This window comes from Ochotona princeps, chromosome 21 (assembly GCF_030435755.1).
Source record: "Ochotona princeps isolate mOchPri1 chromosome 21, mOchPri1.hap1, whole genome shotgun sequence".
Taxonomy (NCBI): Eukaryota; Metazoa; Chordata; class Mammalia; order Lagomorpha; family Ochotonidae; genus Ochotona; species Ochotona princeps.
The window spans coordinates 29,260,313-29,288,115 of record NC_080852.1 but is presented as its reverse complement, the minus strand read 5'-3'; the positions used below and the strand labels follow the sequence as shown (position 1 = coordinate 29,288,115).

The following is a 27,803-nucleotide window of genomic DNA, read 5'->3' as shown; positions in this document are numbered from 1 at the left end:
TGGGGCTCGTCGTCATCCATTTACCAGCCTCGCCCCTGCACCGGTCGCGCGGTTAATGAGATTAGCGATTAAAAAGCGGGCGCGCAGCGGCAGTGCGGGGCCGCCCCAAGGTGAGGCGGGACGGTGCGCCTGGCGGCCGCGCACTAACACAACCACGCGAGCGACCGAGACGGAGCCATGGAGAAAGCGCGGCCGCTGTGGTCGAACCCGCTACAGTTTGTGTTCGCCTGCATCTCCTATGCCGTGGGCCTGGGCAACGTGTGGCGCTTCCCCTATCTGTGCCAGCTGTACGGCGGAGGTGAGTGCGCGCCCCGCAACCCCCGTGCGCCTGGAGGTGCGCGTCCGGATCGCGCCCAGGTCACAGGTCGATACACCGAGGCTCGCCGAGCTCGGGGATCCGCACCACGCTGCGGAGATGGGATCTCTAACCCGGGACGCCCCTCAGCCCGGGGTAGGCGCGCTAGCTACGACTGCCCTGCCGAACCCTCCGCCGCTCCTCTCCCTGTCCCCGACGACCGAAGTCGTTCTTCCCCACCCCACCCCCCCACCCAAATCGGGAGCGTCGGGAAGCGGCGTGGAGCCGAGGTTGCCCTCACTTGGAGAGGTGAAGTGGCAGGGACCGGACTTGGTTGTGAGTGAACTTGACACCGCTGTGTTGAAAAGTGAGCAAGAGATTGTGCTGTCCAGCGCCGATTCGTTATGCAACGTTCACACCCTGGACTGAAGTCTCCAGCGGGGCGGTTTGAAACAAGTTAGAAGGATTGCGTGGTTTCGGTGTAGATGGGTTCGGTCGAACAGGCGGGGCGGCGGGGTTGCGACCCTAGCAGGCAGGCGAGACACCTGTGTGGCTGTGTGTGTTTACATGAAGCTTGGCCGGGAAGCAGCAGCACACATAGCTGGCTGGGGGGCGTGTGCCCCATGCCAGGCACCTCCCAATTCGGAAGACAACTTGGCCATTCCCTTTTAGCTAAAAGCAAGGAATCCGAGCTGCAGTAGGAGGTGGAGGGATTGTCACCAGCTTTTGAAGAGGGTAAACGCCTTGGCTGAGGGGGCTGGGTGCTGAGAGTCTCTTGGGCTGCAGGTGAAGTTAGTTGCTGCAATAGTTTCTCCCCGGGGGTATACCTGGTGGAGGGAGGACAAGACCGATGTCAGGTGTGTTGCATTTACCACTTCAGAGACTGAATTGTGTGTCACTGTAGCTAAAAACAGGAGGAAATCCAGCAGTATCAACAGATGGTTACCTCTGTGCGCTTGTTGCTTGTCGTGGAGCCTGTGTCCTCCACAGTCCCGTGGGCGGGAGGTGGGGCGCTCTAACAAGGTAGAGAGCAAAGGATTTAGGGCGTTTGATTTGCATCTGAGAAGCAAGACCTTAACACCACCTTCGCCTCCGCCTGCTCAAACCCACCCAAGCCAAGGTTAAAGGGTGCAGTTTTGTTCTTCCATAGAGCATTTTGAACTCTCCAATTTCTTTTTCTTTTTTTTCTTTTTTTTTAGCAAGGCAGACATGCTCAGGGCATGTGCTGCCCACTTCAGGATCGACAGAGTGAAATGGTCCCATCCCTGTCCTCAACACATCTCTCCATGACACACTTTATCCCAGGCATTGTTGCCCAACCATCTGGCCAGATGAAACTCCTAGTCATCCTTGTTTATGGCAATGCTATTACCTGCACTATGCGAATGGGTGTAAATGTGACTGACTAGTTCCTTTCCAGCCAAGGAGTTGCTAGGAAAACTTCAAAACCTTGAGGGTCCAGGGTGTCTTCTAGGTGCCTATTTCAAGGGGCTCCTTAGGCAGATTGATGGCTAGACAAGGTGGGGTGGGGCGGGGAATGGGAATAGGTAAGGCTGTGGGACGGGTGGATAGTATCAGGTTAGATAAACAACTACAGAATCAAAAGCATTTCACCACCCACACCTCTCTGCACCTCATTCCCTGCCCCTCCCCTGCCGCCCCTCCAACTCTTCAGATCAGGTGTGTCTGTCCCTGCACAAACCGATCCAACCCCAAACATTTCCCATACTCATTCTCCATTCAGCTGCTCCACCCTGGCTGCTGTCGTGGGACTTGGAGCATTCCACTTTTCCTCCAGGCCTGGCCACATGGTACCTGCGCTCCAAGCTGCTCTGCCTGACCCTCCCACTGCCCGCTGCTCATCAGGCCGGGCAAGCACACACCGAGCTCAGAACTGCACTGTGGGTGCGGAGTCCCTCAGCTTCCTGCCCTGACTAGCCACTCTGAATGAAAGCGCAAAGCCTGCCCTGTGCTACGCAGGTGGGGATGCCCCAGCTCTCGCTGCACAGCGGGGTCCTCTGTTGGCAGTTTCTGGTGCCCAGAGCCCAGGTAGTTTGCAAGTCCTTCTTCTCCACAAGCAAAGGACTCAGAAATCCACCCCCCCGCCCCCCCCCCCCCGGAGCCCGACTCTGCCAAAATACCTCCCAGAATCAAGCAGAGGATCAGGCGCCTGTCTGGTGTGACTGGGGCATTTGTTTCCTGCCTGCTCTTGGAGGCCAGGCCCAGCACAAGGAATGTTAATTCTGAAGATTACAGTTCCTAGGTACCTGTTGGCTTCTGGGCAGCTCAGGCCGCCTGCACCACACACCACACAAACCAAGGCAGCTGAAGGAGCTCTTTTTGGAAAAAGTCAGCAAGTACTGAGTGACCATGCCCAGATCAAGAGTGCTGGCTGGTGGGGGAGAACAGCCGATGCGAATGTCTGTGTCCCAGCGTATGAAAAATGAACAGTTGGCTTAGTGGAGTTGAGGGTGTGGAAGGAACAGACTACAATGCTGTGACTAAGGGAAGGGGGTTAATTTTTTTCTTCTTAATTTTCCCTCATTTGATACTGAACTGTCAAGGGGGTGATGGAGAAGGAGATAATTGTATAACATGATATCATGTAGTGGGACAGTGTCATTCTCCGTGTCCCCCTACCCCTCCAGGCACCTGCTGCTGCCTGGGACAAGAAGCCATCTCTAGGCAGCCCTTTCAACTCTGCCAGTCTGCGTCTTGCAGCGTAGCCTCTCATCTAGGTAGCTACAGGCCTGCTGCAGGAGGGCAGGATTCAGCATTTCCACCAAGCTCCCCAGTGAGATTGATGCTGCTGGTCCATTGAGAGGCAAGGTCAGAGCCACTAGCTGCTGGTGGCCCCAGCAGGGGTGCTTGGGAGCTGGAAGCAGGACCTGATTCCCAGTGTTTCCCACTGCCACTTCCAGATTGTCCCAGAGTGTGAGTCCTGCTAAGATGGGGACAGTGAGCCGGTCCGCAGAAGCGCTAGAGCCAGGAGCTGTGCTGGCCGTGGCTCTCAGGCCGGCAGCTAGCGTTATCAGCACAGGGGTGGACAGGTTAAGAGTGCTGTAGTGTTCACCTGCAAGGTGCATGTATGGAAGGTGTGTACACGCATGCACAGGTGGGTGGGAGCTCATGCTGTTTCCACAGACCCCTGGGAGGATAGAACCTGTGTCTTAGAGGTTGCAAAGTGACCTAAGGAGGCTGGGCCTTGCTCCTCATCCCTTCTTTTTCTTCTTCTCCTCTTCCTCCTCCTCCTTCTCCTCCTCCTTCTTCTTCATCGGAAAGGCAGTTGCGCAGAGAGGAGGAGAGACAAAGATCCACCATCCACTGGGAGACCCAGATGAAGCAATTAAGTCAGCAACTCTTTACTGAGAGCCAGGGATGGGGGGCTGTGATTACCCAAGGGAGGGAGGGCACCCAGGAAAATGCCCCGTTCTGCACAGAGTAGTAAGAGCTTTGCCAAAGGGCTGCTCAGAGGCCCTCTTAAACAACTCCAGGAACAATATTCCCTGCCCAAGAGAACCCAGGAAGCCTTCCAGCAAAGGTGACATTGAATCTGAGCCTGGCATAACAACCAAGGCTCATCCAGGGGATTCCGCAGTAAACCTTAGGAGGCAAGGAAACTGCAAGTGCCAAAGATTCAGACACAGTGCCCTGTCAAGTGATGGCAGCAAACCGTGGCTATAGTATACCTGGTTGTGGCTGGAGCAACAAGTCTGGGATGGCACAGCCAGGACTCTGCAGGGTAATGGGCAGTGTGGTCAAAATTGTGGGTCACTGAGTCTGCCAAATGGAGGCTGAGGTGCACTGGGTGGCAGGTGAAGGGCAGATGGGCTAGGAATAGAGGTGACAGGCCGGAGGGGAATCCTGGAAGTTCTAGACGCTAGCTCGGTGGAGAGAAGAAGGAGGACTTTGGGTTTTCTCACCTGTGCTTTGGCATTTTGCTTCCAAAAAACTTGAAGGGCTTTGACTCTGAACTGGAGATTTTTTGGTAAAGCTGTGAGGGAAGGGGGTGGACAGGCCAAGGCAGGGCTTCTCTTCCTGGATCTCAGATGGCATGGATTTATGGATTTATGGATTTATGGATTCCATGGCTTCCATACAGAAGGATTTTTTTTTCTTCTAGTTAGAGTCTGAGCACAAGATACTGCCTATAATAATGAGGAAAATAACAGCATGCTATAGAATACTTTTGTCATTGCAAGTTATACTGTGTGTTCATGGTAAAAGTTTTGGAAAATACAGAAGTGTAGAATAAAATACAAAAACACCTCAAAGTCCACCATTGAAAGGCAATTACTGTTAATGTATTTGGTTTTAAAAATTATAACCATATATGTAATTTATGTCTTGCTTTTAAAAATTAACCCACTATAATCATTTCCAAAGCCATAGAATGTTCTTTGAACATAAACCTGACAGTTCGGATGGCATTCCATTTATAGAGGTCACATGACTTACTGAGACATTCTGCAGTTCTGATTTCTTAGGCTGTTCGAAGCTGCACTCCGAGTACTCATCGTCTTAATGGAAGACTTTGATTTATTGATACTTGTCATCAGGTTATGCTTGTCATTATTTGTCATCCAGTTTTGTTCCCTATGGTTGTTTGTGTTTTGTTATGCTCTTTTACCATAGCAAGGATGTTTTCTTTGTTTTTATTTCCTCCAGTGATTTAGAAGCAATAAATCTGTTTCATCAACTAGGAGGGCAATTTAAAATTTTGAGCACAGGTGTTTTCTTTGTCAGGGTCAATAACAAGTTATATCAGTTTTTGTTGATCTGTTTTTGGATTTCAGACACATAATCATTATTTTACTATTAATATTATGTTTCTTCTCATTCATGAAGAAATATATTTTCTATTTGTATTTAAATTTTTTTTAATTGGAAAGGGAGATCAGATTTATGGAGAGAAAGAGAGATAGAAAGATCCTCATCTATTGGTTCACTCCCCAAATGGCTGCAACAGCCAGAGCTGAGCTGATCCAAAGCCAGGAGCCAGGAGCTTCTTCTGGGTCTCCCACACGGGTGCAGGGTCCCAAGGCTTTGTACTGTCCTCTACTGCTTTCCCAGGCCACAAGCAGGGAGCGGGATTGGAAGTGGAGCAGCTGGGACACAAACTGGCGCCCATATGGGCTCCTGGTATTTGCAAGACGAGTATTTAGCCACAGAGCTGTTGGACCAGGCCCTCCTTGTATTATTTTAGAAGTGTTATTCTGGGTTTAGTTCTGTTGTTGTTATTTACCACTAGTTGTTTGAAAGACAACTCCATATTTGAGTTTCTTTTTCTAGACAAAAATTTATTTGAAAGGTAGGAAAAATTTTTTTAAGATTTATTTATTTTTATTGGAAAGGCAGATATACAGAGAGGAAAATGTTCCAGCTGATGGTTCACTCCCCAAGTGACCGCAACGGCTGGAGCTGAGCCGATCCAAAGCCAGGAGCTCAGATCCTCCTCCAGGTCTCCCACGCAGGTGCAGGGTCCCCAAGGCTTTGGGCGGTCCTCGACTGTTTTTCCAGGCCACAGGCAGGGACCTGGATGGGAAGTGGAGCTGCTGGACTTGAATTTCAGCATCACAGATGGTGGTTTTACGCACTGTGCCGCAATGCAATGGCTGGTCCTCTTGTTGGATTTGTAAGGAAGGTATTGCCAGGGATGGGTCCAGAGGTGTCTTGGCTCGTTCATCCTTTCTAAGGACTGTGTAAGCCAGCCCTGCCTCCTAGGTACATCTTACCTAATGCAGGTGCCAAGTGAAGTCATACAAGATACAAGTGAGGTGGAGTTTCTTTTAAAAAAAATTTTTTTAAATTTAGGGCTATAAAAATATCCAGGGATAGAAACAGATATGCTGTGGTGATGTGTCATGTGGGGAATTATTCTCTCACTGCATTGTTTCCTCGTGTATCACGCAAGTTCGTGTTTAGTTCATTGTTTAGTGTGAGTGTGTTGTTTTCGTGGCTCACAGTTGGATCGTGAGTTCATTTCTCCAGCCTTCAGCTACACTGGAGAAGCCTGTCCCGGCTTGGTGTATCATTCTCACCAGAGCGGCTTTTCACTTGCTCTTGGTGGATGGAGTTTTTAAAGGGGAAATAAAAAAGCTTTTAGCATCAGAGTAAACTTCCAGAATTGTCCATCGTCATCCCCCAGCAAGAGTCTCCAGCACCCACACTCCACCCCGCCAAACCGAAACCACCACTACAGAGCCATTTACCGTTAGGAAGTCATTCAACAAACTGATCGTGCACCTGCTCTGGTTCAGGTTCCTGTGAGCCAGGAAGACCCCAGCCCTGTCCTCCAGCAGTTTGGGACTTCGGCTGGGGGTGAAGCAAAGGGGTACCCCAGAGGGGCTGGTATTGGTGAGCCATTTAGAGGGGAGCCTGGAGAAAGTGATGTGTGTGGCAGAGTCACCAGGCTTCAGCCCCCTGCCCAGAGTAGAGCAGGCAGCAAGCTTGTGCCCAGAAGGGCAGACAGACACCAAAAAATCACAGCCTGCTTCATCCAGGGAGCTGCTCTAAAGGCAAGTCACGCAGGGCAAGGAGCTGGCGGGGCCAGACAGGGAGTTCTTCCCAGGAAGCCAGCTTGGGGGCAGAGAAAGAAAGGAGAAAATGCTCTCCCACAGAGGCGGCAGCAGGCAGGGTGCCCAGGCCAGCTGGGCAGGGAGGACCAAACATCCCCCTGCCCCTCGGGTAAAACCCTCAACCTTGTCACACACCCCGAGCTGCCAACCCCTCCACCCCACCCCATCTCCTCTACTAGTGCAAAATAAGAAGAAACAAAGAAATTGGAAATCCATGCAGAGCTTGGATTTTTTTTTTATTTCTTTTTTTTATTTCTCTGAAAGAGTTACAGAGGGAGGAGAGACAGAGTGCGCGAGCTCCCATCTGCTGGTTCACTCTCCAAATGGCCACAATAGCCAGGAACCCCCAAGCTTCTTCCAGGTCTTCCAGGTGGGTGCAGTGCCCCCGAACACTTGGGCCATCCTGCACTACTTTCCCAGGCCCTTAGCAGGCGGCTGGATCAGAAGTGGAGCAGCCGGACTATAACTGGTGCCCACAGGGGATGCTGGTCACAGGCAGAGGGCATGCAAAATTTTTCATGATATACATTCTCCACGGACTTGTTGAAGACCCCTTGATTGCATAGATGTCAGCGTTTTGTTTTGTTTTGTTTTTGGTGGGTTTTTTTGGGTATCAATATGAACTTACCTTCTAATGCCATTTCCACAAACTTTATGAAGTCCCTCCAGAGTATTTCCCTAGTCTCAAAATATCTCCTACAAGGGACTTGATCACTTCCAAGAGGAAAGTGACAGCTGGTAGTAAGGAAAACCTAGTAGACACTGCCTTAACCAGATGAGCAAAGTTTGCCAACAGTGGGGTCAGTTGGCATCTGGGGCATCTGGGCAGGAGCACAGGATCACGTTTGTGTTTTCTGCCAAGACCCAGCAAGAGGAACATTCCACGCACTAACTTGGGGTTAGTCTCTTCCAAAGGGTCCAGGTGAAAAGACGAAGTGTACAGAACCATCCCAGATTCAAGGACACGGAGGAGCCATGGCCCCTGGAGGCCATGCGGGTGTGTGAGCTGGACCTTCGCCCACAAAAAGGACATCACAGCCCAGTGGGTGAAAGTTCAACTTCCACTTGTAGATAGAAGTCGCAGTGCTGTGTCCTTGTTAACATCCTCATTTGTTGGTTGCACTGGGATGAGGGGTGGGAATGTCCTTGTTTTGGGGCTGTGTTAAGAGGTAGAAGAGACACTAGTGTAGCTTGCCACAGAACGATTGAATTACTCCTCACAGCTCCCCGGCAACTCCCTTGCCAGTGGAGTTGGCTGGGCTCCTGGGGTTCCTCCCCACCCCCATGGTGAGGGGGTGTGGCTGTTACCCTCTGGAGCCGGAACCTGCAAGTCCCTAGGGCTCCCCTGCAAGAGCTTGAAAGCAAAACTACAGGGTGAACCAAGACCTGGGCTCTAGGACCCATGCGGTGTCCTTTCCGGTACATCATCCCAGACCAAGCAGATCACAGGGCCAACCCAGAGGCACACCATGGGGACAGGGACTCCACCTCTTTCTGGGAGGAAGTATCTGGCTGGCCTTAGTGGACTGAGGATGCCCCAACAGGATGCCCCTTGCAGGTCCCCATGTGCCTCACTTGACCCGGCCCAGCCAGTGTCTGAATGCTCACATCTCAGGAGTGTGGCAGTGGTAGGGAGACTTCGATTCTGGTTGTTTTTTGTTTTTGTTTTTGTTTTTTAAGATTCAGAGAGAGAACTCTTCCATCTACTCCCCAAACACCCTAAATAGATAGGGCTGAGCCAGGTGGCAACCAGGAGCCTAGAACTCAATGCAAGTCTCTCACATGGCTGGCAGGGGCCCAACACTAGAGACATTACCTGCTGCCTGTCAGAGTACACATTAGCAGGAAGTGGAATCCAGAGCAGATCTGGGACTCGATCCCAGGCACCCTGAAGTGGGATGGGGTGTCCCAGGTAGCATCTTGATGGCTGCACCAACCTCCCCTCCTCCGCTCAATCTCTGCTTGGCAGGAAGCCACAGGGTTAGCTGGGTCCCCACTGCAAGGTCCAAGATGGCGCAGACTAGAAGGCAGAGCCTGGGAGGGAGTGGAGCCTTCCTTTTGCAACCACACCCCCTATGTGACTGTGTCTTTCCCCCTTGGGGGGGTGGCTTCAGGCCTCTGCTGGGTCCCTGTCCAGCCACTGTCTTCCTGGGTCCTATATCCAGAGGAAGTAGCCCAAGCAGGAACAGGATTGAGGGGGAGTGGGTTGAGTCTCAGCTTTGCCTAGGACAGTGCACCCCAGACTGGTTGTCAGAGTGCCTTGTCCTGGGGTATCTGAGGGGGCGCCCAGAACAAGGGTTCTTCCAGCAGGGCTGGAGCGGCAGAGGCTGTGAGGGGCATTCGAGGGTCTTGGGATGCTAGCAGTCTATCAGCCAGGGTGGGGACACTGATTTTAACCTGGCTGCTCATCATCTATAGAGGGATGGCCCAGCAGGCAAATGGATGGACAAAGATGAAAGTATAGATGGATGAATGGATGGGTGGGTGGATGGATGGATGGATAGATGGACCGGCAAGTGGATAAGTGATGAATGAATGGATGGATGGATGGACAGATGGCTAGATGAGCAAATGGATGGGTGGAAGGAAGGAAGGATAGATGGATGGGTGGGTGAAAGAAAACAGGTACTGGCATGTGGTCAGGTGGGAAGATTGCAGGAAGAAATGTGGGGCAGACTGGAGAGGAGGCAGGAGGAGTGGGTGGGAGGGAAGAGAATGACGGATGCTTGGTGCTGAGGCTGGGCAGGCATTGGAGGAGAGCTGACGGCCGGAGGCCTGGCTCTCAGCTCTCCGCACCCCCAGGCAGCTTCCTGATCCCCTACATTGTGATGCTCCTGGTGGAGGGGATGCCACTCCTGTACCTGGAACTGGCTGTGGGGCAGCGCATGCGCCAGGGCAGCATCGGCGCCTGGAGGACCATCAGCCCCTACCTCAGCGGAGTCGGTATGTAGGGCCTTGCAAGAACCTGCCCATCCGGGGACCCCAGACCACCCCTGGATGGGGACAACAACCCCTGAGCACAGCTTCTGCTCAGGGGCAAGCACTAGGCCCTGGAGAGAGCCCTTGGTAGGACAGCCAGCTGGGGAGGGAGGGCTGGGAGGGGCCAGGTTCCTACCCCCAGGGCAATAAACAAGGGGCACGCCTGTCCTTGGGGACACAGATACCACACTGCAGCTCAGCTCCTGTGTGTGACTCCCAGTCCTGGCCAGGAACTCCCGGTAATGGCTTCCTGTCCTAGTGAGCACCTGCTCTGTGCCCCAGGCTGGGAACATTGCCTCCAGGAGCACAGATGGATGCCACACTGCAATTCAGTTTCCATCTTTGGAGAAGAGACACAGTTGTGACTTCAAGCTGCCTAAGCAAACAATCTCAGAGGGCTTCTCAGGGGCAGCATGTGCCGCCAAATAGCAGACACCAAGTATCTGTGGCCATCAGGGGGCGCCAGAGTCCATTTACGGCCCAGCTGGGGCAGTTCTGGTTTGAAGCCTTTGCAGACACACCTGTTGGATACATCATCCCAGTATGGCCAGTTCCAAAGTACAGAGGAGCTGTCCCAGCAGGTGGGGCTGGGAGGAGGTGGGGACAGCTGCCCCGGGGGGCCATCCCTTCTGTGCTCCCAGCTCTACCCTGGATTCCCTGGAGGCTGGACCAGGTCAGAACAGCCCCCCAGCCCCTCCACACCCCTGCTCCCTGCCAGCATATGACAGAGTCTGTTTCCAGTTACGCAATCTCAGGTAAGAGAGCACCTGTCACACAAGTGCTGCTCGTGCCAGGTTTGAACCTAATTCTGCCACCTACTGGTTGGCAGTCCTGGGCCAGGGCTGGGCCTCAGCACTCCTCTAAGGGGAGAATTCTAAGTACATGAGAGGTACTTAGCACAGTAGCTGGCATTGACGTCTCAGAAAATACCCTGCTTGGCTTCCTGTCTCAGAAGATGGAGGGATGGAGATACAAGGAGGTCTTGGCCAGGAGGCAGTCCCTACAGGGTTGGCCCTGGGCAGGGGTCCTGGGTGGCCTGTGAGCAGTGGGGAGGGGGCCCATTGCCCTGTGCTTCCTTGCAGGCGTCGCCAGTGTGGTGGTCTCCTTCTTCCTGTCCATGTACTACAACGTCATCAACGCCTGGGCCTTCTGGTACCTCTTCCACTCCTTCCAGGTGAGCTACCAGCCACACCAGAGCAAGAATGGGCACCAGTGAGGAACAGGATGTGAGGCCAGCCAGCTAGAGAAAGGGCTGCAGCCTCGGGGAGCAGCAGGTGGTAGGAAGGCAGTTGGAGCCTAGCACCCCAGACCATCCAGAGGGCTTCTGAGCCTGGGTCCCATGGACCCCCTATATGTAACCCAGATCATGCAGGTGTGTGTCTACGTCTATTTTTGCACAGTTCTGAGAAACTGGCTGTGTCTTGTCTTGTCTTTTTTTTCCCTTTTTTTTTCTTTTCTTTTTCCTTCCTTCCTTCCTTCCTTCCTTCCTTTTTTAAGCTTTAAGTACTCAAAAGGTAGAGTTATACAGAGACAAGACCTTCCGTCCGCTGGTTCACTTCCCAAATGGCCACAATGGCTGGAGCTGAGCCAGTCCAGATCCAGGAGCCAGAAGCTTCTCCCATCTAGGCCTCCCACATGGAGGCAGGGGCTCAAGCACTTGGGCCATCTTCTATTGCTTTCCCAGGCACATTAACAGGGAGCTAGATTAGAAGTAGAACATCTAGGGCTTGAGCCGACAATCAGGATGCTGGTGCTGCATGTGGCAGGTTTACCCACTGTGCCACAGCACCAGCCCCTATGTAAAAGCTAGAGCAGCAGAGAGGAAGAGATAGCTCTGTCTGCTGTTCACTCCTCAGATGACCACCACTACCAGGGCTGGACCACACCAGGGCTGGGAACCATGTCTCGGTCCCTTAAGTGGATGGCTGGACCTAAGACCTTGGGCCACTTAGTAAGGAGCTGAATCAGAAGTGGAGCAACCAGGATGCAACCTGTGTCACACGCAGCAGCTTAACCCGCTGTGTCCTTACACTGCCTCCAACACATGGCTTTCCCAAGGTCCTCCACAGTGGGCCATGCGTCCTTTCCTGTTTCCAAGCCTCTCCTTTTCCCTACAGATTCAAGATCATTCTAGAAGGACTGCTGTCATTATGAAACACCATAGGGGCTGTGTCTCTACAAGTGAGCCAAGCAACAGTGTTAGCCTCATGGTTAAGATGCCATCCCAGAGTTCCAGGGTTCAATTCCCAACTCCAGCTCTTGACACCCCAGCTTCCTGCTCATACACACCTGGGGAGGCAGTAGGGAGGTGCCCCAGTGGGTGGGTTCCCACAATCCACAGAGACCTGGCTCGAGTTTCCAGTTCCTAGCTCTGGCCATTGCAGGCATTTGGGGAGTGAGCCAGTGAACGGAAGTTCTCTCTGTGTGTCTCTGTCTAATTAAAATCATTTTAATTGGGGCTTGGAGCCACTCAGGCATTTGCAACAAGAAAACCAGGTCAAGCAAAACTTAAGCAGAGGGAGAAGCTTAATGGCTCCCCTCTTAAAAGTCTAACGACTGCAGGTCTGGCTGCATCAAGCTGGGAGGAAGACCTCAGTATTAGATTCTTACTGGTCAGATGGGCGGGATGATAGCAGGGGACAGAACCCCATTTCCCTCTAGTTCCCAACTCCAGTGTGCAGTGGGGGGAACCAGAATCAATCTTACTCGTGCCTGGGCTTGGCAGGCAGCTGTGGAAGTAAAGACCCCCAGATGAGGACAAGCAGAGGCTGTGCATTCAGAGCTCACGTCAGCAGGGGAGCAGCTACCAGCACGCTGTGAGTGCTGGAGACCATGGGGCAGGCAGAGAACTAGGAGAACCTAACAGCTGGAAACAGAAGGATGTCACAGTGGGGAGCAGGTGCAGGGTGTGGCCTTGGAGAATAGGAGGGGGACTAGTGAGAAGCATCCACTTGGTCAGTTGGAGGAGTGGGTTTGGGCTTTTCTGGTTGTTTTGTGTTGGCCCAAAAGAAGGAGTCCTTCAGTCCTTGAGCAGGTCGGGACCATTCTAGGTTGGCACTGCAGAACTTGAGGGTCAGGGTCCCCGCATCCTAAAGGAAGGTATTGGTGTCCCTTGGCCATTCCATCTTTTGGGCCCACAGCATAGTTCTGTTGTCCTCCCCTCCTGTCCATTCAGCTGGGGAGAGAGGCTTTCTTCCAAGACCCCTACCTGGCCTTTCTGTGTCCTTGACCAATTCTGGGATCCCCTTCCTGCCACAGAAGGACCCGCCCTTAGAAGACCCCTACCCAACTCCATAATCCTTCCAGGGCCACCTCCCACAGCCCGGCCATGACCGTGGCCCCAGCCCCATGACCCTGTAAGACGCTGGTTTTGGCCCTACAGGACCCCCTGCCGTGGTCTGTGTGTCCCCTGAACGAGAACCGCACAGGCTACGATGAGGAGTGCGAGAAGGCGACCTCCACGCAGTACTTCTGGTACCGGAAGACCCTCAACATCTCGCCATCCATCCAGGAGAGCGGCAGCTTGCAGTGGGAGCCAGCACTGTGCCTCATCCTGGCCTGGCTCGTGGTGTACCTGTGCATCCTGCGTGGCACTGAGTCCACTGGGAAGGTGGGCGGGGTGTGGGGGAAGAGCAGGGTGGGCAGGGGAGGTGGGCGTAGCATAGAGGAAGGTTCTGGTAGGTGGGACAGGAAGGGCCTGGCAGGTGGGCAGGCCCAGGAGCAGATGCCTCTGCCCCAGGTGGCAGACAACAAGAGGCAGAGGCTTGCTGGGGTGTAGGGTGCTCGCGATGTGCGCATCCATAACCATAAAGGTGACCGAGGGTGGCTCAAGCTGCAACCCTGAATCTGGTGTCGAGGACTTTGGCTGTCTAAGAAAAGCCAGCCCCATAGGCAGCAAGCCATGGGTTCCCGTCTAAAACTCAGAGAGACTGCCCAGCACCCCGGTGAATCCCACCGTTGTCTGAACCTTCAGCTCTATGCAGGCAAGCTGGGAGATCTTTGAGCTGCTGGCACCTGAGTCCTGCCCGAGCCATGGCATGGAGGAGGCTGGCAGGCTCCCAGGGCCTCCCTGTGGACAGCAGGGCTGGGACCCTGTGCTCTCAGCACCTACCGTGACCCCATGCAGCCCCTGGGCCTGCTCTCCACAACCCACTTCTTCCCAGCTCTGTGTAGACAGCAAGGGCTTCTGTTACTGTCACCTGGCTCTCAAGCCTCAGCACACAGCCCCGACCCTAGGGAGCCCTGTCTCAGACCTGGCCACCCTCCGCCAGAGGACCATGGCATGCGTGCCCACATCATCCCATGCTAACATCCACATTTGTCTCAGGATGATAGTCTGGAAAACAGCAAATTCGAGCATACTTGAGAAATAGACTGGCAGGTTGACCAGAAGTTTCAATGGCTTAAATCCCAAGGGAATTGTGTATGACAGTCTTTGTTGTCTAGAGTTGTGATTGGATGTAGCAGGGGCGTGTACCCAAGGGAGTGGGTCCAGTCTTAGGACACAAGGGAGATGACCTCACAGGCAGAGGCAACTCCTGCTTTGTTCTAGAAAGGGCAGGCTAGCTCAGTTCTCAAAGGTAGCATGCACCCTGGGGGAGCTCAAAGATTTGGCTCCAAAGGTTCCCTGTGGGTGTCATTGGGTCCCCAGGTGGAGCTGGGGGATGTGACCCAGATCTGCTGACCCCCTGATTGTACTGTACATGTATGAACCAGATCTCCTGCTCTCTGAGGGTCTCCCCAGCGCCTTCGCCCCGTTTACCCACCTCCCACATTCAAAGAGCCTGTGCTAACACCTGTTTTTTATTTTTTTAAGATTTATTTTTTTCTTATTGGAAAGGCAGATTTACAGAGAGAAGGAGGGACAGAGAGAAAGATCCTCCATCCACTGGTTCATTCCCGAAAAGGTTTTATCTACTGGAGCTGAACCAGTCCAAAGCCAGGAACCAGCGTGCAGGTTCCCAAGGCTTCAGGCTGACCTCCACTGCTTTCCCAGGCCACAAATCAGAGAGCTGAATTAGAAGTGGAACAGCCAGAACATGAACCAGAACCCATATAGGATACTGGCACTGTCAGGTGGAAGATTAGCCTGTTGAGTCACTGCCAGCCCCAACACCTGTTTATTCTTACCCACCTATTTTTTCTGCATATGCCTTTGCCCCCTCATGGCAGAAATGCCCCCACAGCTCTATTTCTGGAGCTTGGCTTGTGTTAAAGACTCCATGCCCTCTCCTGGCTGCCCTGGCGTAGTGCCCTGTTTCTCCTGTAGGCGTGGTCATGGATGTGCCACAGTTGGCTGCTCCAGCAGGTTAGGTTGAGCCCATGTCCCGTGTTCCCGTCCACTAGGTGTGGCTGCAGGGAGCCACCCCAGTCAGGATTCCAAGAGTCCCTGGGAGACTTGCCCACCTCTCCAGGGCAGGGGCAGAGGCAAGGAGGCAAGGGACACAGGCTTCCCTGTGTGTCCTCCCAGGGTAACAAACACAGGTGGAACCTGGCACATTTGCCAAAACAGAAAAGAGAGGCGATTGGTGAAAGTTCTGTGTGTGAATAGTTTTCAAGCTCCAGTTTCTCTCCTGTCCATCCATTGAGAGCCCTCTTCTTCCCCTTACTTTGTTTCATTGTTGTTTTCCTCTAAGAGACAGTTACCTTACTTCCTTCTTTGCTGAAGCCACTAGGAAGCCCACGGCTGGATTGGCACAGGAAGTGTACACAGACACCCTCTGTGGGCTGCCTTTCGTTTGGGCTGATCGCTACCTTGCTTGTACTTTCATTGCATGGTCATTTCTGACCTTTTTCAAAGTCTCCATGTGCTTGGTGTACCTTGGGGGCTCCCTCAAGTCCCATCAGAGCCTCCCTACCTGTTCTCCTCTTCCCTGCCAATCTGACATGTCCTGGTGGTCATGGATGTGCATGATTGTGTCCCTCCAGCCCCGAATCCCAGCCTGTGACCCACCAAGAAGGCCAGTGGTTAGTCCAGCTGTCAGCAGCCGAGGTGCAGCCTGAGAGCCCAGCACCTGCTGGGGACTCACAGGCCAGGGTCGGCCTCTGTCCCTGCCTCTCCAGGAGGCTGACTCTGCCCCCCGCTACCCACAGGTGGTGTATTTTACAGCATCGCTGCCCTACTGTGTGCTCCTCATCTACCTGATCAGGGGCCTCACACTCCACGGAGCCACCAACGGCCTCATGTACATGTTCACTCCCAAGGTATGGATGTGGGTGATGGGGCTCAGGGACTCCTTCACTTATCCAGCTGCCTTCCAGGGTGGTTGGGGGAGAGGCAGGTAGGGGCTGTACCCAGAGGCTTACTGGGAGCCCCCAGACTGTGGGTTTGCGAGCTCCTAGATCTGCTCATCAGCCACATGGTCTCACATGATCTGGAATCTTCAGGGTCCCTCTCAGCTTCCTGTCTTACCCACCCGGGACTCTAACTGCTGCCCCTGCCTCCCTTCTGCTTACTGCCCAATGCTCGCCCAAGTCCCTCCCACACTGTATCAGAGCTGGCCCTTCCCCAAGCAGGTCGTATACCCCTTTGCTTGCCATGTTGGCTATGATCCGTCCCCACCCCTCACATCCCAGTGAGAATACTCATCAGTGGAGGGCACTGCAGCATGAGGTGGGACACTTTTGAAAAAATATATTTACTTATTTGAAAGTCAGAATTATAGAGAGAGAGCCCATGACCTTCCACTTGCTGGTACATTCCCCATTTGGCCAAGGCTGAGCCAAGTCAGAGCCAGGAGCCAGGTCTCACAGGTGGTGGTAGGGGCTCAAGCACTTGTGCCATCTCCTGCTGCTTTGCCCAGGCCATTAACAGGAGCTGGATCGGAAGAGGCTCAGCCAAGAAGCTTATTGGTGCTCCTATGGGATGCCGGCCTCATAGGTGGTAGATAGCCTTACCCACTACTCCACAACACAGGCCACAGAGACACATTCTGCGTTTAGCAATTGTACACCTGAGAACAAAATGGCTGTAACATCCCCAAGGCACACCCCTGTGTGTTAGAAGGAACCCAGACCCAAACTCTACCACCGTCCACTCTACTTCCAACTCACGGCAGGAGGTCCGTCAGCCCTGTCCCCCCGGCTCTGCAGGTGCAGCAGCTGGCCAACCCCAAGGCCTGGATCAACGCGGCCACGCAGATCTTCTTCTCCCTGGGCCTGGGGTTCGGCAGCCTGATCGCCTTCGCCAGCTACAATGAGCCCTCCAACAACTGCCAGAAGCACGCGGTCATCGTCTCCCTCATCAACAGCTTCACCTCCATATTCGCCAGCATCGTCACCTTCTCCATCTACGGCTTCAAGGCCACCTTCAACTACGAGAGCTGCCTGAAGAAGTGAGCCTGGGCCCTTACCAGGAGTGCTGGGGCTGCTGAGCCCGAGGGACAAGCTGGGAAGTCAGGGGAGGGGACTGCTCACCTCCTCGGAGCCTTAAATCCAGCCTCACAGCAAGTAGCCTGGGGCAAGTCCGTGACTGCCTCCCAGGGGTCAAGGTCTAGGCACCCCCTGGCATTCTGCAGACAAACCTGAGTTCCCAGGGCCTGGCCCAGCTGATCCTGGAGCTCACAGCATCTATTCTGTGAACCACAAGGCACAGTGTCATAGTCCCTGGCCACAGAGGCTATCTGCAACTGCAAAGCTGAATCCATGTGAATTATTTTAAATTTAGAGAGCTTAACTTGCATGTACCTGATTCTAAATTTTAGGTTAAGATAGTTTTTACAAAATGATTTCTTTGAAAAGCAGAGTTACAGAGGGAGAGAGAGATCATCCATGCCCTACTTTACTTCCCAAAATGGCCACAGCAGTGGGGCCTGGGCCAGTCCGAAGGCAGGAGCAAGGTGCTTCTTCCCCCAGGTCTCCCACAGGGGTGCAGAGAGCCACACACTTGGGCCGTCTTCTGCTGGTTCCCCAGGTGCATTGGAATTGGAAGTAGAGCAGCTGCGACTCAAACTGGTGTCCCAATGGGATGCCAGCTCTGCATTTACCCGCCATGCCACAACTCTGTCCCCTGAGTTAACGTGACATAAGTCAGTCCATCAGTGGTACAAACATTACTTAGGCACAATGGCTATTGACCACATCAAGATAGAGCTTTCATCATCCTAGAATCTTGTTTTGTTTAAAGATTTTATTTTGGAAGCTTTGAGAAGAGACAGAGACCTTCAATGTGCTGGTGCTTTTCCCAAATGGCTATAGTGGTTCTGGCTATTCGTGGTTTTTTGTGTTTCCAGATGAATCTGTGTATCATTTTTTCCAGTTCGATGAAGAATGCTGTGGGTAATTTGATTGGGATTGCATTGAATGTATATATTGCTTTTGGTAGTATAGACATTTTGATGATATTAATTTTGCCTATCCAGGAGCATGGGATGTTGTTCCATCTTTCGAGGGCAAGGCCAAGTTGGGCTGAAGCCAGGAGCCTGGAGCTTCAGCTGGGTCTCCCACATAGGTTCGGGGGTCCGAGTGCATGGGCCATCTTGCGTTAGCTTTCCCAGGTGCATTAGCAGGGACCTGGACCTGGACCTGGAGCAGAGCAGCCAGGACTTGAACCAGTGCTATAAAAGGGAATGCTAGTAAGAGGCAGCAGCTTAATTCACTAGGCCACAGGGCTGGCTCTGACCACAGAAATTGCATGAGACTGCGCTGGCCCAGAGGTTGCAAGAGCCTCTGTGTGGCTGTAGTTCCCACCTCCATCTCCACCCCTGTCTGAGACACTTCCAAGCGTTCAGATTGCCCCACTTTTAGAGGGGTCCTGGTTGGTCATCAGATCTCCTATCTGCAGCTGGCGCCCAGGCTTCTGAGCACCTTCCTGGGGCCCGAAGGTCAATGACACATCCTCTCTGCAGGGTGATCTTGCTGCTGACCAACACATTTGACCTGGAGGATGGCTTTCTCACAGCCGCCAACCTGGAACAGGTGAAGGACTACCTGGCAGCCACCTACCCCAGTGAATACAGCGCCCTCTTCCCGCACATCCAAAACTGCAGCCTGGAGGCGGAGCTGGACACGGTAAGGAGCTCTGCTTGGGGACCCTGAGGGTTGCCCACCTGGGACCTAGGAGGTGTGCGCGGTCTGCAGGCCCCAGGGGAAAATGCTGGGTATCCCAGGGCTCCCTCAGCCACCCCAGGTCCTCCTCACTGCCAGGTCTTTTGAATCTATATATATTTTTTAAGTACAGGAAGTACAGAGAATAACAACCACTTGGTGCCTGGGTGATGCCCTTCTGGGTTGATCCGCTTGCTCAGTCCCTTCTGCCTGCTGCTCCTGGCCTGTGGCATGATCTTCTTCCCAAGGGAAAGCTCAGACCCCCAGGCCCCAGCTCCTGCCCTTCAAGTCCAAGGCCCCGTTCGGATGACCCGTGAGGCCCTTGGCCTTCAGTGTTCTCTCTTCTTTGGTGTTGGTACTTTGAAATTTTCCTCATTTCCTTTGGAACTGAACTGTCCGAGGACTGCATAGTTATTTCCCACCCATTACCTGCTTCTCTGTCTTCCTAGCTTCATTCTGTTTGGTCCTGCTGTTGGCCATTTGAGTAGTTGATTTCTGTTCTTGACTATTTCCCATGCATATTTCATTTAGTAAAGTTTAAAGTTAGACCATCTCTTGACTTTCCACCTGAATCACACAAGGCCTTTTGAACCCTTTCATCTCATCCCTCCTGTTTTACACATGAGCATTATCCAGGTTTGGTTTGTAGACTAATTCACCAGACAGGGCCATTATTTTGTCTGTGTTTGCGTACGTCATTCTTTCTCACTTCCCAGCTTTCTTTATTGGATTTTTCTCTGTTAAAATGCCTTTTGTCAGAACTCTTTTCATAATAAATATTCTGGTTTTGTTTTATGTAAATGCCTATATCTAGCCCTAACTTTTTAAAAAAGTTTTGTTTTAATTGGAAAGGTAGATTTACAGAGAGAGAGAAGGAGAGGGCAGAGAGATCTCCCATCTGCTGGTTCACTCCCCAGAAGGCTGCAGTGTCCAGGGGTGGGCGAGTCCTCCAGGTCTCCCACATTGGGTGCAGGGGCCTAAGGACTTGGGCCATTGTTTGCTGCCTTTCCAGGAAAATCAGCAGGGAGTTGGACCAGAAATGGAACAGCTGGGACTTGAACCAGTGCCCATATGGGGTTTTGATACCACAGGTATAGGCTCAACTTATGTGCCATGGCTCTAGCTTCTGACCTCCATTTTTTTTTTAAGATGATTTTCCCTTAAGTAAAAATGTTTAGGTTAACCTTTGTTTTCTCCCATTAATTCTATGGTTGCTGTTAAAATCCTCCCGCGTAAGCAGTCATTTCTCTCCCTCATGTGTCTCCTGCCTCCACGGTTCTGATTACTTCTGCCTGTTGGGCTTTCCTGAGGTCATAACACTTCCAGCAAGCCTTCTTTTCCTCCCCTGTCTGGAACATTCCTGGGTGGAGGGCTTCTTGGATATAGAATTCCTAAAACTGAAGGGAAAGTTTGCCTTACGCTGCCCCTGAACGTCAGGACTCACCCATTAGGCTGGTCCGAACAGCCCCCTTGGTGCAGGGTGGGGAGGTTCTCCCAGGCTGCCCGCAGGGAGAAGGCTAGACCCGCCTCGACCAGGTTAGCAACAAGGGCAGGACTTTTGATCCCTCAGCCACACAATTCCCTGTTTTCCCAGCCGCTCCTGCACACATCAGCCACCTGGAATGCCAACAAGGACCCTGGGCCGTGTCCTCAATAGCCACGCTGGGCTGGGTGAACAGCGAAGATGGGTTTTGTGGTTCCGATCCGGGGATTCTTACAGTCGCTTCCAAGGGGTGAGATTTTTTTGGCAGAGCAGGCAGGACTTCCTTGGAAAGCAGCCACTGGCAGCTCTTTATTCAATGCCGTGACCACCCCCCTCACTTTTTTTTTTTTCATCAAAACAGGTGTTATTTTGGGGGGTGAACTGGCCTGTTTGGGTCTCCTGAAGGGCAGATCATCCCGTACAACATGGGATCTACCCAGTGTCCGTGACTTTGTAGCATCTAACTATCTGTTAAGGTCCTGGCTTTGTGTTTGGGGCTGAAAGTTGATCTTCAAAGCATTGTGGCTAATGGAATATTTAAATGAGTCATTAAAGTAACAACCCAACAGCTCATGGCATCATAGGAAACAGAACTGGGCTTTACCAATCTACACTTTTTAGACAGTGATGATGGAAGAGTTCTGTATTTTAACAAGGCCCATGTTGATGAATGGGAAACAAGGAAATTTTCTTCAAGGCTTTTTTTTTTTTTTTTTTTTTTTTTTTTTTTTTTTTTTAATGCAGAGTGACAGAGAAAGGGAGGGAGAGAGAGAGAGAGAGATTCTGCAAATGGCTACAATGACTGGAGCTGGGTTTGTCTAAAGCCAGGAGACAGAAACTTTGGTCTCCCATGTAGGTGTAGGGCCCAAGGACTTGAGCCATCCTCTGCTGCTTTCCCAGGCCATAAGCAGGAAGCTGGATTGGAAGTGGAATAACTGGGACGAGAACCAATGCCCATATGGAACGCTGATGCTGTAAGGTAGAGAATTAGTCTGTTGAGCCACTATGCCAGCCCCAGAGAAGTATATTTTTAAATACATATTTTAAAATTTATTTGAAAAGCAAAGAGAGAAAGAGAGAGAGAGAGAGATCTTCCTGGTAGTCTAATGGCTAAAGTTCTCGCCTTGCACATACTGGGATCCCATATGGGTGCCAGTTCTAATCCTGGTGGCCCCATTTACCTCCCAGCTCTCTTCTAATGGCCTAGGAAAGCAGTAGCAGATGGCCCAAAGCCTTAGGGCCCTACACCCACGTGGGAGACCTGTAAGAAGCTCTCGGCTCCTGCCTTTGGATCAGCTCAGCTTCGGCTGTGGTGGCTGCTTGGGGAGTGAGTGAATCAGGGGATGGAAGACCCTCCTCTCTGTATATCTGACTTTTTATAACCTTAGTCATAAAAATAACTACATCTTTAAAAAAGAGAGAGAGCAGGGCAGGGAGAGGCCAGGGTGGTATGGTGACTGGGCAAGCCACTGCCTCTGTTGGCAAAGGGACCTTGGCTGCCCCTGGACAAGGCAGGGGGAAAAGTAGAACATTCTTTGGAGTGAAGTTGTGCAGGATCAGCCACTGTTCTTGTATTTTTTTTTCGTGTCTAGCTCTACCAAATATATAATTGCAGGTGCCTGGGAGAGAGGTTTTATCTTTGTGCAAGAAGGAGTTGAGATTTTGAGACAGAGAATGAGAGGAGGCAAGGTGGCAGAGTGTCCATCACAGCAGACAGGCATCCCTTTGCACAGAGTGAGAGAGCAAGCCCAGTGATTGTGGAGCGGGGGGTGCTGGAGAGAGCACCTGTCAGGTCAGGCGGCTGTCTCAGCAGAGGTCAGCGGTCCCGAGCAGCATCCATGTCCAAGGAACAAAGTGTCTCCGTTGCTGAAGAGTGTCCATAATTTCCCCATAGTTAAGTTGCAGTTTCTAAAACCTTCTAGCTGCTAGTTTAGTCTTGTCTGTTCTCCACGGAAGAACCTCCACAGCACCAGAGTACAAGCTCTGGATGCGGCAGTCGAAGGAACTGCTTTCCTAGGCCATTGGGTGGCAGACATGGACCATCAAAAGTTTTGTCTTCCTGGGATGATCAGTTGAACCACTCAATGTTGGAGATGAACCGTTGTAGCCATTTTGGACGCATCATCATCCTTCTACCCTATTCCACAATTTCTATTATTGAGTCTATGTGAGTAACAGAGTACAGAGTTCTTAAAAGTGGAGGGGTTGGGGACTGTGGGAGGGTCAGGCTGCCGTCTAGCCTCTCTGCTTTGCTGTGCTGGACAATGGCTTATCTGTCCAATTTTAAATGCCCATCCTGTTTCTGTAATTCAGCTGTTGGGGAACAGGGAGCAGAACTCACCTGTGGCTCCATTGATACACTTAGGACATCTTTTTTTTTTTTTTAATGATCTTAAGGAATTATTTATTTTTATTGGAAAGGCAGATTTAAAAGGGAAGGAGAGACAGAAATGGCTGCACTGGCTGGAGCTGAGCCAATCCAAAGCCAGGAGCTTCTTCTGGGTCTCTCATGTGGGTGCAGGGTCCCTCAGGCCTGTGACATCCCGGGGGATGTAACCCATGTCTTCCCTGCCGTACACAGGCTGTCCAGGGCACAGGCTTGGCGTTCATCGTCTACACGGAGGCCATCAAGAACATGGAGGTGTCACAACTGTGGTCAGTACTCTACTTCTTCATGCTGCTGCTGCTGGGCGTGGGGAGCATGCTGGGCAACACGGCGGCCATCCTCACCCCTCTGACCGACAGCAAGTTCATTTCTAGCCTGCTGCCCAAGGAGGCTATCTCAGGTCAGCAGAACAGCCAGGGGAGGAGTGGGTTGCTCCCCGGGGAGTACTGGGTGTGGCAGGGGCCTGTGGCTTGTTGAGGTGGGATCCCAGGGGTCTGTGGAAACCAGACACAACTGCCAGAGTCAGCTTCTCAAATCCTGGAGCCTCGGTCCTGTTGTTGCACCCATTGGGATTTCCCTGGAGTGATGTCTCTGTTTGCAGCCTCACCCCTTCGTGAGCACCGGGCCTGTAGGGATTTCATGGAGATATAGCAACTACACAACCACACCCACACATTGTGCACGTGTAACCCCCCAAGGAACTACCTCAAAGGTGAAAAAACATCCCGCACCCCAGAAAGCTCCTTCTCACCCCTTCCCAGACAATGGGTACCCCAGAACTCACTCCTTTCAGGATCACTTGCGGAGCCCACACTGTCCTGCCAGATGTGGGACAGGATGTGAGCTAAGAAGCTGCCACTGAATCACACTGCTCCCTGAGTTCCTCCTGCCGTCAGTGGCACCCCACGGGCTGCAGTGGCCAACCCTGTCCCTGTGACAAGACCTTCTGCCACTCCCAGGCTGGCCCAGACTCCACTCCCTCCCCGGGCCCCTCTTCTCTGTCCCCTCTCCGACTCTCAGCATCTCTCCTCTCACATCTGCAGCCAGTTTGACACCTGCCCATGATCTCTCAACCAGTGCACAGTCCTCTTCTCCGGCTGGGTTCCCCTCAGCACAGGGGCTGTGGTGAGAAGGGCATGTGGGAGCTGCCATTCAAACATGTCATGGGTGCTCAAGGGAGATCTGGCCGGTAGGGACTGAGGGCTGTTGCAGCTGCACCAGCTGTTGGGAAAGGAGCAAGGGACCCAGTACCAGGTCTTGGCATCCCTGTCTGGAGGAGAGGCTTCTAACACCAAGCTCAAGAGTGTAAGGGTGCACCATTCAGCAGGCCGACTCTTGGTAAATACTAACTTCTCCATCATCCTGCTCTCTGGCTGGGTGTCAGGCTTCTCGGGAAGCTGCTCCTGGGGTGCCCTTGCCCCAGTCCCTCCTGTGACTCGGCTGCCCTGAGCTCTGGAGCTGAGTGGCTGGGGGGAACAGAAGCCCCGATCCACAGCCTGGTGCTGCTGCCCAGGGAACACACCTGCTGTTCACTGCTGCACCAAGCTGGCTGCCCTGCAGGGCGGCGCCATGCATCAGCACCAGGGCCTATTGTGACACTCCTGGGGACCCCTCTGCTTCCTCGGCCCAGGCCACCAGAGAGGCCATGCTATGACAGTGTTCCCGAGCCTGGGATGGAGAGTCGGTGCTCCTGCCGGCAGCAGGTAAGCAGGCACGGCGGTGTCTGGCAGGTGGGGCAGCTGACGGTCCTGTGCCCCCAGGTCTGGTGTGCCTCATCAACTGTGCCGTTGGCATGGTGTTCACCATGGAGGCTGGCAACTACTGGTTTGACATCTTCAACGACTATGCGGCCACACTGTCCCTGCTGCTCATTGTCCTGGTGGAGGCAGTCGCTGTGTGCTACGTGTACGGGCTGAGGAGGTGAGGGGACTCCAGCCCCAGCCCACTGCATGGGGGAAGATTGCCAGATTCCATGCTCCTTGCTTATCCAAGGGAATGTCTTCATTCTCAGCTTCACTTCCACCTGCAGCTGACCTTCAACCCACAGCTTCCCTGTTGGCAACATTTCTCCTCTCTCCAGTGGGCCGTGTGCCAGTTGACCCTGCTTGAATGCACACAGCTGCCCAGATCAGGGAGTGGTGCCTGTCATAGGCCCTGGGTACTCTAATCCTTGGCCAGCATCCATGTTTAGGAACCCTGACCCAAGTCCAGGTGTGAGCTTGACTCCCACCTAACTAACCGCGCCAAGCTGGCAGCCCAGAATGTAGCCGTGTTCTCTGTCAGTGCACCACAGAACTTTGGATGCTTTTAGTCTCAGCGGGTAGAGGGCACAGAATGGGAGGCCTAGAGCGGTGTTCAGAAAGGAGTGTGTGTGTGTCAGAGCTGGGGGGGTTGGAGAAGCACAGACCCCTGGCCTCAACCCCAGGGGATCAGACAAGCCCCGTAATTCGCTACTTTTCCAGCGAGTTCTTTCCCCAGGAGCAGTCCCCAAGCAATGGCAGGAAGCCTGCTAGACCCCGGTCCCTCTGCCCTGCTGCATCAGCTATTGTACTTGAACATGTCCCCAGGGTCCCAGGCACACTGGAGTTTGGGAAGTGCTGCACCAGTGTGAGCCTGGAGGGGAGGGCTGGCCCGTGCTAGTTCCCACCCCTCACCCCTAGACCTTAGGATCCTCCAGGCTGCTGGGGGTGGTGGAGGGCAGCTCCCCAACCCTGGGAGGCAGTGGGCCCTTGAACAGTGTCTCCCGTTGCCTCCCATGTGCGTGCTGGTTCTAGTCCCAGCTGCTCCACTTCCAACCCAGCTTCCTGCTTATGACCTGAGAAAGCAGTGGAGAATGGCTCAAGTCCTTGGGCTCCTGCACCTTCATGGGAGACCCAGAGGAAGCTCGTGGCTCCTGGCTTTTGCCTCAACATTGCAATCATCTGGGAAGTAAACCAGTGGATAGAAGACTCTCTCACTCGCTCTCCTTTACCTTTGATTTTGAAATAAATAAATTTTTTTTTAAGAAAATGCGGGGGCGGGGGTAGAGATATTGCTTTTTCAATGAAATTTATTTACTTTCATTTTCTTTGAGAGGCCGAAACAGAGATCTCCTTTTCACTGTTCACTGCCCCGGATGCTCACTGCATGGGCCAGGGATGGGCGAGGCCAAAGTCAGGAACCAGGAAGTTTCTCCATGAAGGTCAGCTACCTGCTGGATCAATGACCTGCTCTCTCCCAGCATGCCTAGAGCAAGGACTTTTTATTCTGCTCCCTCTGCTGTTCCTCATGGAGACACTCGCATTTGAGTATTGGAGACAAGAATGACCAATGCCCTGGGAATGCCAGTCTAGGGGGAGAGAGCACGGGGGCGGGGGGGGGGTGCTCACTGGAGTGATGAGTGATGGTGAAGGTGGGAGAGGCTGCAGGAGCAGCGTCCTCCTCTGGACCCAGGCCACAGCGCCATCTAGTGCCCAGACGGCGCCAGGACAGCGCCTGCCCTGCAGCTCCTCCTCTTGCTTTATCCAGCGAAGCCAGAGGGCAGTGAAGGGACTTCCTGGACCCCAACAGTTCCTGCCCTGTGGGAGACAGCAATTCTGAGTCTTCGTGGCCTGCAGCAGTGCGAGGCAGGCAGAGCATAGCCAGGTGTGGCACAGGTGCACGGGAGGCAGGTGGCTGCCGCTGTGACGGTCACACCCACTCATGCCACACCCTCCTTAGCAGTTTCAAAGGCTCTGGCCTTCAGACAGGAGGCCAATCCTGGTTCTGAGCCTGGACCGTCCCTTCTGGGAGGGGACCCGTCCCCTGTGACTGAGGCAGATTGGCTGGGCCAGTGTGTCCCTCACTGCACACATGGGTATTGGAAGGACTAGAGATTAGTCTACCAACCCCCGGCCCCCCGAGAAGGAAGATGCTACTGTGTTTGTGATCCATTGAGGATGTAGAGTGGACACACAGAACGGAAGAGAGGGTGTACATACAGCGTGGAGATGACTAGGACCCCATGGCGCTGGAACCTGCACCTCGCAGCTCTGACTAAAGCTTAGGGTTCTGTACTTGGCTTTTGCATCCGAGGCTGGGCTTGCTCTGCCCAGGAGCCCTGTTCTAGTTCCCAATTCTGTTCTGGGACTCTGGCCTGGCCTCCTTCACCATTGACAGCCTGAGTCACCCAGATGTGCTCTCCCATTCCCACGCAGATTTGAGCGGGACCTCCAGGGCATGACCGGCCGCCCCCTCAGCTGGTACTGGAAGGCCATGTGGGCCGTTGTGAGCCCGCTGCTCATCGTCAGCCTCTTCATCTTCTACCTGAGCGACTACATCCTCACGGGGACCCTGCAGTACCAAGCCTGGGATGCCACCCAGGTACTTTCTGTCCCCTGCGGAACCCCGCATCTCCCCCAAGCATGCTGAGGGTGGGTCATGAGTCACCACGTGGTGACACCACAGAGCTGTGTGACAGGTGTTCAACGCAGGGTCTGAGTTCTTAACCTTGGGCCTGAGGTTGAGATCCCCTCAGGACAGCTGGGGACCTCAACCCCAGATGCCCGGCCCGTCTCCTGCCCAGACATGGGCTCTGCCCCTGGGCAGCAGGTGCTCAGTCCAGGCATCCTGGGACTGTGTTGTGGCTCAGCGCTTACACAGAGCGTGTGCACCTGTATGGGATGTGTGTTCTGGGCCCCCAGCTGAGTGGTCCTACAGGTGGCTCAGCCAGCCCTGTGTGTGTTCCAATACCAACTCCACTCCTGGTTGGAGGAAGAGGAGGGACTCGCCTCACCAGTCCTGGGCTGTGAAGTCCCAGGCCACAGGGTCTCCTCTGGGGCTGCCACCCCACAGGCTCCCTTCCTGCCCTGCATGGGAGCCTGTGGGCTGGGGCAGCTCCCTGCCACTGATGGCCACCCTCCCTCCCAGGGCCAGCTGGTGACCAGGGACTACCCCCCGTACGCGCTCGCCGTCATCGGGCTGCTCGTGGCCTGCTCCATCATGTGCATTCCCCTGGTGGCCATGGGGACCTTCATCCTGCGTCACCGCAAGAGGGGAGACACAGCCTCCATGTCCTGA

General features: G+C 53.4%; 1 protein-coding gene across 1 annotated transcript; it reads left to right on the top strand.

Moving 5' to 3' along the window:
- The first annotated feature begins 177 nt into the window (after positions 1-177).
- On the top strand, positions 178-27,803 carry LOC101526794 (sodium- and chloride-dependent transporter XTRP3). The gene is made up of 11 exons (XM_058678583.1): positions 178-298; positions 9,676-9,816; positions 10,935-11,026; positions 13,235-13,462; positions 15,946-16,056; positions 16,945-17,186; positions 18,699-18,861; positions 22,962-23,166; positions 24,527-24,686; positions 26,942-27,107; positions 27,654-27,803. Exons 1-11 carry the CDS (start codon positions 178-180, stop codon positions 27,801-27,803), a joined length of 1,779 nt encoding a protein of 592 aa, XP_058534566.1.